We start from the raw sequence: 13,429 nt of genomic DNA, 5'->3' as shown, positions 1-13,429 counted from the left end.
TGCTAACAGTAGAGGAGCAGTACAATCCAGTAACTCTGGTGCTAAACCAGTATCATGGCATGCTTCCTTATTCTTTTACAGGGTCATGGAAATGCCTTATGCTTATCAGTGCTGTGCCTTTGGAGCTTGTGAGAGCCACTACAAAATCTCCAGCCAATGGAACAAAGATGAGAATAACAGCATTGACGATTTTCACAGGAAGGATGCTGGGTTGTTACAAATTCAAGGTAATCGTCATCTTTGGCTTTTAAATCTGCCTGAAGGCTGTGAGCAGCCTGTGATGTTAATCAAATCCAGTACTCTTTTACAGTCACAGAGGCAGCCTCTCCCTCTCTCTTGCCCGATAATACGTTATTCAAGCATTCCTATGCTTAGCAAACTCATTTTTTCAGGTCTGCCTTTCAAAAATCTCACTCGCTCATCTTTCCGTCCAAATAATAGCTATAATAATGTGGGAAGTTAAATCTTCCCTTTATGTGAGAGACAGGGCAGTGGTGCTGGTATGTAACCCCATACAAGAGCAGGCCAGCAAAGATCTCGTTTCTTGCCAGCCTTGGAAGTAGCAATGCATCCTTGGCTCTCCTGCTCTCCACATGCTTCAGTATGAGTCACAGAGCTTACATGGCTACTTTGGCATAGCTGCTGATATTTTTTCCTAGCATTTCCTGGGTACCAGAGAGTGCATCTGCTCTCCAGGACAGAAGACTACTGTATTTTTCTTCCCCTTCAGCACAAGGTCTGTTACTTGTTACCTGTTACCTGTTACAGAGGTGCATTCATACATGTTATGCCATCCTGCTGCTTTCTGTGCTATCTCCACTCCTTGAAAACAGTAAGTCTCAGAGTTCAGGGCTAGCCCCAGCAAGGATAGAGCCAAGAATACGTGGTAGAGCGAGGACAGAAGACTACTGTATTTTTCTTCCCCTTCAGCACAAGGTCTGTTACTTGTTACCTGTTACCTGTTACAGAGGTGCATTCATACATGTTATGCCATCCTGCTGCTTTCTGTGCTATCTCCACTCCTTGAAAACAGTAAGTCTCAGAGTTCAGGGCTAGCCCCAGCAAGGATAGAGCCAAGAATACGTGGTAGATAAGAAATGACATAAGAAACAACAGAAAAACTTGGGTTAATTCTTAGTAGCCTGGCACAACAGCAGAATTCATATTTTAAACTCCTTCCTAGGCAGCCGTCACACTGCAGATTAGGTAATAGAGAATGTACCTGTAAGTGATTATTTTCAGAGAAGCGATGGTGCCAACTTTTTAAATAATCCTGAGTACAGTAATTCAAAACCAAGTAGGCGTATGTCTGCTTCTGCTCACAGTTTGGCAGGCAAAGGGACAAGATCAGGCCTTAAATACCACAGACATTCTTGCAATTTGTACTAAAAGAAGTTTTGCTGAAAATTGCAGTATCCAATCTGGGTATTTTCTCCCCCACAGATGAGCGTGACTTTGAAGACTTTTTTCTTGACTTTGAAGAAGATCTGAAAGCTCATCATTCAGTGCAATGTTCACCTTCTCCAGGTATGAAACTCCCAGACAGATAGGAATCCAAACACAGTATTACCAGATACTCTAGATGCAGAACAAACTCTGAATGTGATACTAGGACAGTAACATGATGTTTTGCAATAATTTGATGAGATTAATACAAATACATTGCTCAATAATACAAAATTTTGCATTGAAGTCCAGAAAACTATTCAGCTACTAAATTCATCTATGAGTGGAACAAAAGTTTTACCCTGTCCTCAAGCAGATCCTCACTTGGGCCCCTTTTCACAGGAATTGATCCCCTTATAAAGGGAATGAGAGAGCAAAGACTCCGTTCTGCCAAGACACAGATAATAAAGGGGAGCAGAATCTTTGCTTGCTCAGTCTTCTGCAAAGCTAAAGTAATTCTTCTGAACTTCACTGAGTTATTCTACACTTGAGCTTCTCGAACAACACACAGTTTAGTTCAATGTCTAGGAAATACCAAACACTACTGTATTGATGTACACAGTCCATCACAAAGGACCCCCAGCACTGTCATTTTCTTTATAGAATAGCGCATTCCTGGCTTCGCAGTGTGGCAGAAAGGAAAAAGAAATACATTGATTGAATTGCAAAGCTACAGGCCACCAATTCCACTGAAAGTTTCCTTTAAGGCAAGGAAAGAAACATGTCTTTGGGAGGTCACGTCTAGCTTTAACAGCCGTGGTCATAAGTTTTGCTTGCTTGATTCAGCAAACATTTTCCCTAGCCATTCTTTCATTGTGAAACATGAAAAAAAAAAACCAAGTGACAACTGCACTTCAGCATTCATTCCAAGCCAAGATTCTTGTTTGTAACAGCAAATAATCATAAATTTTTAAAAGTTATGTAAAGAGGAATAGAAAAGGCGGGAAGCCAAAATATTTAGAACCATTTGACCATCATATATTCTCCTATGGCCTAAATATAACTACTGAGTTCATTAAATTGTCGCTGTCTTCAAGGTAAATTATCACCAGACCCAAGAGAAAATTTAGCTTCCATGCTGATCTTTCAAATGGTATCTTAGAAAAACTTGTAAACTGACACAATAGATGCTTGTGCCTACTTGATGGCAACAGCTGAAGTCATATGGACCGCAACTCAGCTGTGGGGTTTGTGTCTTCATGGAGCACAGCCCACTGTGAAGGACTTGCTTTGAGAGAGCATAGCTGGCTCGTACCAAGATGAATAATATTTCTCAGACTGCAGAGCATTCAGCTTCAATCGCACAGCATATGCACCTCAATTCTATGAGAATACACAGCAGGCTTCAATCATAATGACCTGACTTCAGCCACAGGTCATCAGAAGCCCCTCCAAAAAGGCAGCACTTCCAAATGCAAAGACAGCCTCAACTTTCTTGGACTGTGTAATGACATGTTGTAAGGTAGCCAAAGTGCATCTGTCCATATCCATTACATCACACTTCACCAGGACTCATTAGCAACCTGTCCTAGTTTAGTGAGAGGTATCTTTTTCACCTTTTTTCACACACTGACAAACATCACAGCATTTCTTGAAACTACAGACTGGACATTCACGTTGGACTTGTACTGCTAGACACAAAAAGAAACGCATAGACTATTCGGGCTGAGGGACAAAGACTTGTGCACCAGTAACGCAACGTGCAACATGCATTTAGCAGCATGTTATCAAGGTCTTGGATTACTCCAAAGGAAGAGCAAATTTCTAGCTCCCCTTCTGGACTGAAATTCACTGCTTGGCTGTGCTGAGAACCTGCAAGAAGCATGAAAGTTAATGTCTTAGAAATCGCAAAATTATCTTTTAGTTTACATGGGTTTCCCTTGCCCTTTCTATTTTGTCATTTCAGGTCCCTTCAAACCATGTGACCATCTGTTTGGTAGCTGGCTGATCAGAATTGGAGTGTGGACCATAGTGGGTTTGACCTTTATCTGCAACGCACTGGTGTCTGCTACAGTTTTCAGATCTGCATTGTATATGTCCTCCATAAAACTTTTGATCGGTTTAATAGCTATTGTAAATGCCTTGATGGGTCTGGCCAGCGGAGTACTGGCTAGCGTGGATGCATCAACTTTTGGTAGCTTTGCTCAGTACGGCGCACGGTGGGAAGGTGGAATTGGTTGCCAAATAACTGGCCTTCTCTCCATTTTTGCTTCAGAGGCTTCCATTTTCCTCCTTACCCTAGCTGCACTTGAACGTGCGTTCTCTGTAAAGCACGCTACAAAGTTTGAAACAAAATCCTCCATTGCTAGTGTAAAAATTGCCATTTTCTTTTGCTTCGTGTTGGCACTAATCATTGCAGTGATACCACTCCTCACTGGGAGCGAGTATGGGGTTTCTCCGCTTTGTTTACCACTACCATTTGGAGAACCTACCGCTATGGGCTACATGGTAGCACTGGTATTGCTGAACTCCCTTTGTTTTCTGGTAATGACTATTGCTTATACAAAGCTCTACTGTAGTTTAGAAAAGGGAGAACTAGACAACATTTGGGATTGCTCTATGGTCAAACATATAGCCTTGCTACTTTTTACTAATTGCATTCTTTATTGCCCTGTGGCCTTCTTATCTTTTTCCTCCTTACTAAACCTCACTTTTATCAGCCCAGAAGTGATTAAGTCAATACTGCTAGTGATTGTTCCACTGCCTGCATGTCTAAACCCACTCCTTTATGTACTTTTCAATCCACACTTTAAGGAGGACTTGGGAAGTCTGCGAAAGCAAACTTTGTTGTGGAGGAGATCAAAACATGCTAGTCTGATCTCTGTGAATTCAGAAGACATAGAAAAACAATCTTGTGACTCAACACAAGCATTGGTAACCTTCACAAGTGCCAGCATATCATATGATATGCCTACCAGCAATTCACTAATGCCATCGTCTTATCAAATGACAGAAAGCTGCAATCTTTCATCAGTCTCATTTGTTCCATGTCGCTAGTTTCAGTGGCAGTACAGAAAATATCTATGTTTACAAAATTTTTAATCCCAAAAGTAAGTATGGATGTGTGCATACAAGCTAGAGAGTGCCTCTGAATTACTGTTACACACATCAGAAAACAGACAATGACAAAACTTGTAGCAGGCTGAAAATCCAATACCTGAGACTTCTCAGCCTGCTTCTGAAATGCTGGGATGAAGAGAGAAACTGAAAGCTGCTGCAGTTCGTGCAGTTGTATCAGCTGCTCTCTTTTAAAGTAGCACTACTCAGAAAGGGCGTCAGTTGGTCAAGAGCAAAAATAGCACATTAAATTGGTAAGCTTTTATTTCCAAGCATCACCTGATACAGTTTGTTTTCAGGGGTTGGGATTCTTTTTCCTGTTTACTGTAATTTGGTTTTAGTAATAGTTTTTCAGTGCCATGATTGTTCTTATACACATCTGCCTATGGCCCTCATTCAGCAAGGTATCTAAATGGAAGAGTAGTCCTGTTCAAGTCCTAAAGGTTTCTGAACAGGCTTTGAGAAAGTTCTATGTTTGATAAAGCTGATTTAATACTTAAACTGACATTTGATTTGGTTTTTAGAAGTCATCTGACTTGAGAAAGCATTTTTAATTGTCAGCTAAACCTACAAAATTAACGTGGTGTGAAAGAAGTTAATCAAGATCCCGTTAAGCGCTTAAAATGTAATTGTAAATGGCAAGCCATTGTCACATGGATATTTTTATAGTGAGGTTCTGCACAGTTTGGTCCTGAATTGCTGCCATGCCGGTAGAAGTACTCCCAGAACTACTGCTGATAAAATTGGCAGACGACTCATAGAATTTGAGGGTGGAAAATACTACATAGAAAGTCATCAATACAAAAAGACTGGCATGGTGAGGGCAATTAAAGGGCACCAAAGGCACTCACATAGAAACATTCATTTAAGGTAATTTGCCTAGGAACAAAAACTGTAGTCCTGCACATGGCATGATCTCTGTCTTGTGAAACACTGATTCTAGAAAGCTTCTAGTTCATGGTCACTAGCCAGTTGAAGATTTAGAGGCCACACTGTGCTTTTGGCTAAGGATAGCCAATATCCTTAGCCAAGGCAGTATCAAGTAGGAGTGAAGAGGTTGTATGATCTGTGTTCTTAGCGCTGATGCAAGCACTGCTGGGATATTTCAAACAGTTCGTGCATCCACATGCTGTAAAGGACATTGTGAAATTGAAAAGGATATGAATATCGTAAATTTAAAGCAGCTTAAGAAAGAAGTGATTTGATCACCGTTTATACGTGGCTACTTCTGGGAAACAGAAGTTTGAAAGCAGAGGATTACTCATTCAGGAGGGAAGAATCTGGTAAGATCAACTGGAAGTTGACATGAGGGATATGCAGCATAGAAACAAAGGTGCAAATTGTTGACAGTGATGGTCATTAGCTAGTGGAACTATCTGTCAGCAAAAATCTCTAAATTCACATTGGATATATTGCCAAAAAAGGTATTGCAGCAGCTATTGGAATTCAGGGACTTCTGATGGCTTTAGTTTAGGAAAAGGTTAGATTAGATCAACACAGAGTTCCTCTCTGGTTTTAAATCTGTTAACACTTTGCTGAATCAAGGCATGTATGTTTACACCTCAGAAGCATCCCAGTTGGAGAGAAGAGACTTATGGTCTTTGCTGTCTACTGTCAAAATATCTCAGACAACAGAGCCACCTTCACTTCCCTAGAATATCAGTCTTTGACCTTGGCCAAGCCATCAGGGGATATTCCAGTATTCTTTTCTCAGAGCTGGCACCTTTTGCTCGAGTGAGCTGATCATTTAAGACATGAAAGTGCACAAATTTACTTTTTTTTGTTGTTAAAAATAGCTCCCTGAGGAGTAACATTTAATAGCCCAGTACTCACTGCTCGGTTAATGGCCACTCAACCTCCAGGTGAATTTTTTAACATTACCAAGGTTAGGCTAGCCCAGTAATTAAGGTAATCAGTTACACATGATCTCTGTTGTTCATCTGTTACTGTATATAAAACTTCCTGGGACGCAAAGGATGGATTTTCACAATGAAAAATTTGTTGCTAACAATGGATATGCCTTGATTTTCTTGTCCATTCACACTGGCGTATTTTTAGTTTTGCAGTTACAGATGGCATCAGTTGACTTTGGCTGACATGTTCATCCTTCAGGAAAAAAAAGTGAACCAATGCTAAAATTATGTATGATAAAGTCAGCTGAGTACTTGTCTTAATCCTTCATCTCTTGTGGCTTTTGAAGCAGTGCAGCATACAGGTGGAGAACGATGCCTGAAACGACTTTGGATTAAACAGAGGATCAGTCAACCATTGCACAATACCTATTACCATGTTTACTTAGCTTTAATTTAACTGGGGTCCATCTGTGCTGCACTGCTTAATGCCAGTGAAATTCCTTTCAGCTCGCTATATTTAAGAAGTTTGTAAAGTGATTTGAGAAGCAAAATAATGTTATAATTCTAAAGACTAGTTAAAGAAAGCTTCTTTTATCAGAACTTTTTTAGCTTGCAGAAAGTCCTAAAGGCTTTGTGTCTTATTTTTATAAGCATGTTTGAAATATTTTGATCAGATATTTTAAACTTGAAATTGTTAAAATTCATTTAATAGATTTTTAAAGTAAAATGTGTAAATATAGAACTGTATTTATTATTACAGTGAAATGCCACCACAGTAAAGGACGTGAGATTAAGCACTGTACAGTTTCATATTGATATTTGCTATATTTTCTGCTCATATATATTACTAAATTCATTATCTGTAAATAATATAATGTAAATGTGTAGCAATTGTAAATAGGTGACATGCTTTCTTTTCTATCAGTGTTCCAAACATATGTAAGTTGTAATAAAATGTGACTACACAGTAAAGAGCATTTAATCAGGACCTAACACCTCACAAAATGGCGTGCATCCTCAATTAATCCTTCCCAAGTTATTGTAATACTTACACTGACCTCCCTAGATGTCAAAAATTCTTTGCAAAGTATAAATTAGAGGTTGCGTGCTCTTATTAGGTGCCCAGGGAGCAAAAAAAAAAAACAAGAATAGTGTTTCATTTCAACACAGACTAAGTCTTTTACCAAAACTTCACTCACAGACCCTTATGAACATATCCTGCTCCCTGTGCACGCTGTCCATATCTCAGTGACGACCTCTCACGATTGCCACGTGCGAGACTGGCACCTCCGACCGTGTGACGAGGGCACGCATCGGGTCAGGCCATGAACGTGCATGAGTTACCAGCAGGCTTCAGACCATATTGGACCACAGGAGAGATGAGGTTCTGCTGCACTAGGCTGCTGCTTCTGGTGAGACAGCAAATTCTCCCACATGCTTCCTTATTTTGTCTCCAGTCCCTTACGCGGCAGACGAAGCGGGTCAGGGGATTACCAAACAGCTGGCAAAGTTCGTCTGATACATGGCAGAGAGGCAGCAGCACCATCACGTATGAAATGCATAGGATGCAGATGCTAAGGGCAAATGAAAGGTGGGGCCTAAAACATGGGACCTGGCAAGAGTCGGGTTGCTCAGGCTGCACTAGAAGTTCCAGCTCAGTTGAATTAATTAGCAGCAGCTAAGCACAGTCATGTCATCATCTAGGCATCAAGGGAAGGTGAGACAGTGGATGCATTCCTGGTAGGAGGGACTGCAGCACAGGACAGTGCTATGTGCTTGGGTTTTGAGAGATTGTGATTGTAGGTCATTTCTGTGAAGTACCTGAAAGAAAGAGGTAAAATATCAATGAGGTGAAAACTCTGAGAAAGCAATTGTTTAGTCAGGAATTCGCTCCATATGGTAAGTAACAAATTACAAAGATTTAAAAAAAAGTGAAATGATCGTAGATGTAAATTGATTTTAGCAGGGAGTATGCAGGTTCTCCGTGTAGATAAGGAGGCTAGAGCGGATGGGGTCATTTCAGCCAGAAGGGCCAGTGGAGAAGTAATTTTGGTGGGTGAGTTTCAGAATAGTCTTATTGAGGTGGGACAGAACCAGCAGTGAATGGGGATGAGAAAGGCATTAATTAGGAAGAAAAAAACAGAAGCATGACAAAGATAGCATAGGGGAGTGCATAAGCCAGGGAGGAGAGAGGGTTTCAAGAGACAGGATGCAAACAGGGCCCGCGTTTTATGGGATATTAAGAAGGGTGGTGGAGTTTGTGAAGGATGAAGAGCTCAGAGTGGATACAAAAGGCTGGAAGCAGTGTGATGGCTGAGGAGATTGAAATGGTAAGAAAACAGGCAGTGAAGATGCTTTCACATGTACTTACTTGCACCAGACAGCGTAAGCAATATTAGAGCTGGGGGCCATAAGGGAGAAGAAATAAATTGTGTTACTGAGGAGGGAAATACTATGGCTTGACCGTAGAAGGGAAAGAGAATAACTGCAAAGGAAGAACGGGCTGGTTAGTGAAAGCCTCGATTAGAGCTGGGGGCCATAAGGGAGAAGAATTAAATTGTGTTATTTGAGGAGGGAAATACTACGGCTTGACCGTAGAAGGGAAGGAGAATAACTACAAAGGAAGAATGGGCTGGTTAGTGAAAGCCTCAGTGCAGAAGGGAAAAAGAGGCATCAAGGCTATACATCTTGGTACGTGGAAGAAAGATTTTTATTAATTTATGTACCAATTAGTGAGCGGTAGTGCCTGTGGTCACAACTTCGGTGTTCTGGGCAATGCACTATCAAACATAAGTATGGGTGACTTCTCCCTTAAAGCGCTCACGCCACAGACGTGTAGTGTTATCTGCAGTAACAACCGAAGGAGAGTTTACTGCAGGCTCATGCCATGGGTTATTTAGGCAGAGCAGGCAGAGCACGCCACCTGCTCACTACTCTGGCACACCAGATACATTACTGAGTTGTATCTGGGAACTCGGTCCTCAGGGAAGTTGCAGATACGTGAATGGCCAAGGAAAAAGAGCCAGTCAGAGATGCAAGTGAAAGCCATAAAGAAGATGGGATCACCTGTAAGAAAAACTGATGGGGATAAAGGCCAAGCCTTAGCAGACACTAGCAGAGAAGCACGGGGAGTGACGCTGCGGCAGAAATGCTGCATCAGCTGGGCATGCGGCTTCAGGCCTTGTTCCCAAAACGGGAGAGAACATCCCTGGGTAATCTGGTGGTCATACTTGATCTCGAATTGAGACCAACCACTTGCACAGTCCTTGCTGTTGCTGCTGCTCCATGTTTGCTTTCTGCCTTAGTGGCCTACATATACCAGACAGCAAGAAAGCTGCTGCCGCACAAAGTATCAAACTATCTCCTCTCCATATTGTCTGTAATAGGAATTTCAGCTTTACAGTATTGGGCACCACTTATTTCCTCTGACTGTTGTATGAAACACTGGAACAATAATCTCATAATCAGACATTTCTCTGTCATCAGTTTAGGTTGCTGCATGGAAGTTAAGGTCTTGCTGAAAACCTCATTACTCAACCACTTAAGAAAGGCTCAAATAATCAAAAATGTTTGTAGCAAAATTAATGTTCTTCCTTCAGGAAAGCACTGGAAGACAAGGAAGTGGAGACAGAAGAGTAAGAACATGAATACAGGAAAGCTAACAGTAAAAGACCAGAACTAGGATCACAGCAGTAACAACAGTGTCAGAAAATCCTTTCCAGATCCATGAGGCACAGTAATTGTGCAGATGCTCAGGTGCTGCAGGAGAACATAGCTCTCAAACTCCAGCTGAGCGGCACTGCTTCCACCAGCAAAGGGTGGACCAGCATCTCCACCAACCACAATAAGCACGTCATGTTCTCTTTCAATAACGTGCCAACCAAGGGACAAATCTGTCATTCTGCAACAATGTTGTTATAAAAAAATTAATGTGGGTATTATTGTATATTATCTAAATTAGGCCTAGGAAATTGATTCAACTCTTTATCTGTGTTTCCTTGAACAGAGTCCCAGCTACATGCGATTAGAAATTTTAAAGAAAAATGCAAATTCACCCGTGCTAGTAAATAAAGTAGAAGGAATTCCATGTGTTAGACCTAACACTTGCAAGCATACTGGAAAGAAAAGGCAGTATCAACATTAAGAACATCTTGTTCACATAATGAGAATCACAGACTTGTGCTCCAGTGGCTCTGGAGACATAGGAAATATGAGTATGTTCCCTCCATAAAACAATTTGTTGTGGCATTGTCAAAATTATCTAAGGATCCGATCTCAGTCATAGGAAAAAACAAACATTAAGAATATTCCTCTTGAGAGCTGGCCCACAGCCAGGATTTCTAAAAAACTCAGTCACAGACAAAGAGTCCACTCAAAATCCCTATTTAATCTTTTCACAGGTGGCAACATTTTCCACTTGTCAAGCAAAAAATATGCTTCATTAACAAGGGAAAAAACTGTCCATCTGTGAATCTAAAGACTTCCACTAACTATTATGCATGCACGTACCAAGAGTCTTCTCCAACTGGCCTTGAAAGTCTCAGGACTCCAAAACTAATACTTGAAGGAAGTTTCAAGCATCTCCTTTTTTGTCTGGTGTCATTCTTGATATGTAATCACTGTTTTGACAGCTGTCTGCAGTTATTAATTTGGTTCCGTGTATAACAACAGCTTCTCAGGACTATCTATAGATGTCACTGCAGTTATTATCAGCATTTCCAGTTTATGAACTGACCTTTTCCTGAAGGAAGGAGCTCTCCTGGCCTTCTAAGAAAAAAAGTAATTGGGGAGATTGTTCTACGAGAAACAGGTTTCATCTCCTGTAGGAAGTACCATAGCCGCCTGTGAAATCCTCCTAGGCCTCTTTTCTGGTTAACTATGAAAATGAACTCCAGAAAGTTTTGTTTGGACAGGGAATGAATTCTAGGATATGAAATCAGTCTTAAGTCTGCAACGTTAACAAATGCCTCAGCACTTCTCTCCCTGAACATCGTCATCAGTCAGCAAACGAAAGAGGAGCCAAGATCATTGTTCCAGGGAAGTACGTAGATGAGATGATCAGTGAGAATGTGTCTAAACCATGGCAAACTAGCCAAGTGGAAGAGCCAGCCATCGGCATCTTAATTCATGAAGTGGGAAAATAGTTCCCTGACTTAACTGAATGCCCTACTGTGAATGCAAAGTATGAGGAGTTTTGCTTTATTTGATATATACTTGTCCCAGTATACAGACAATCCTCCATATTGTTAGATTTACCCGTGAGTTGTTTGTTTTTTTTGTTTTGTTTTTTTTTTTTGGGGGGGGGGGTAGGTTTGGGCAACTGGCTATATTCTGGAGTTCGTGAGATTTCAGCATATTCCTCGATACTAAAGTGTAACTGCATATAAATTTTATACACAGATTTCTCTAAGCTGACTATTCCTCAAGGAAACTGGCCATTGCTTGCCACTAGGGTAACCAGAGTCCTACACGTTTGCTCTTTTGTTTGGTGGTGACATGGTGTATTTGATACTTGTGAAATTCAGTGTGATAGATGAGCAAGGTGGAAGGCCCATTCATAGAACTGAATGAGACAGAAAGCCATTTCCTTAAACATGGGGTTTATATACTAACCTCAAGTTTCACCTACAGCTGCTTGAAAATTGTAAGAAGCTTGAAGAAAACAATAAAACATCAAATTTTCCACTGGACTTGTCTCCGTTTTGCAAACAAATTTAACACCAGCCCACATCTATCTCCAGTCTGTGGAATATAGAGAGGCTCGAGATGCTCCAGCTCCCAGAATGGTCATCGCTTATGTTCACACTTGAAGATCTAAAATCCATCATACCAGGTCCTACCCCAAAATACAAGACAAAAGAGCAAGTCAAAGTTTGCCAGACCTACCCTGCAAGAAAGCATTTCAGTTCACAACTTTCAGGAACAGTCTTTAATCTAGCAATTTTCATTCTGACCCAATTTGCTAACTTAATATTTTAAAAGGCAAAGATAGGACTACATTCATGAGAGTCCATTTAATGTCATTCAACTTCAGTATGAATTTCTTAAGGCCAGGGCCTAGTTCTCCCCACCTTGGGCGGGGTTTAGGCACTTCATTTACAATATAGTCTAACTCCAGCGACAATTGAAGTCAGTCAGAATTTCCTGTTGGAGGACAGGAATCCCCATGTGCCTGTGCAGAAACTCCCGTTCGTATTTTAAAATGCCCTGGTATGGTGAAATACTCTGACTGTGTGAGCCCAGTGAGGAGGGGACATCCTCGGAGAGTAAGGATACCTTTTTGGCACTATCCCATTCATTTACTGCACACTCCAAAATGCTTGTTGCCTTGAAGGTGGCTACGGACAATTTCTCTGTTCAGCCACAGATTCACCCAAATGCTCTGCTGCCTTCCTGTTGGTACAAAATCTGCTACTCTGGGTGACACCGGTACTTCCTCACTGCCATCTCTACCTGCTTCTCTGTCCCACTCCTCTCGTGCTTCTGGCTAAGTAATACCCAAGATCTGCCTCTGGCACATCGATTTAGATTCCAGAAAGCTTTGCAGTTTTGGGAACACGCGCTCTTGCTTGCATTTATCCTGGTGAAGGGGACTCTGTATCACCTCCTAGTTTCAAGTCACTTTCTTCCCAAACTACAGAATAATGATATGAATTACTAGAGCTGTTGATGCTATAGGCTGTAAGTCTTGGTGTCCTGCACACGTGGAAACAGTACCGTCATCGAGTCAGAATAGGCTGATGCAGAGGCAGTGACAGGAATTACCCAATCATACATTGCACTAATATACAACATCTGCAGTCACAGGCCAGTCAACTGAAATTTTTTCGCCTGCTTTTGTGGGCAAATTTGCATTGCTACCTGCAAAGCCAGTCTAAAACCATTTCAGGGAGCTGTGTACTCCGAGGAGATGAAGACCTTTTTCATTCCATATTCATTTTAAGAATTTTAGTTTTGTCTTTGCACAGCGTGACAATTATTTAACTATGTCTCTCTGCCACCCTGTTTTTGAAGAATAAGGTATAAAGAAGATCAGTCATAACATCTTAAATTTTCTCACTCTTCTAGCAAAG

The 13,429-nt window shown here is 41.2% G+C and overlaps 1 protein-coding gene across 1 annotated transcript in view; it reads left to right on the top strand.

Annotated features, from left to right (window-relative positions):
- Window positions 1-4,443, top strand: part of LGR5 (leucine rich repeat containing G protein-coupled receptor 5) — a 179,626-nt gene extending 175,183 nt beyond the window's left edge. Inside the window, exons 16-18 of the mRNA XM_009273211.2 lie at window positions 82-227; window positions 1,444-1,527; window positions 3,353-4,443. Coding sequence (XP_009271486.2) covers window positions 82-227; window positions 1,444-1,527; window positions 3,353-4,443 — 1,321 coding nt within the window. The remainder of the gene's footprint in view (window positions 1-81; window positions 228-1,443; window positions 1,528-3,352) is intronic.
- Window positions 4,444-13,429: the final 8,986 nt, after the last annotated feature.

Source organism: Aptenodytes forsteri, unplaced genomic scaffold (genome assembly GCF_000699145.1).
Source record: "Aptenodytes forsteri isolate BGI_AS27 unplaced genomic scaffold, ASM69914v1 Scaffold366, whole genome shotgun sequence".
Taxonomy (NCBI): Eukaryota; Metazoa; Chordata; class Aves; order Sphenisciformes; family Spheniscidae; genus Aptenodytes; species Aptenodytes forsteri.
Note: the sequence above shows the minus strand (reverse complement) of the source record. Positions and strands in the feature narration are given on the sequence as shown.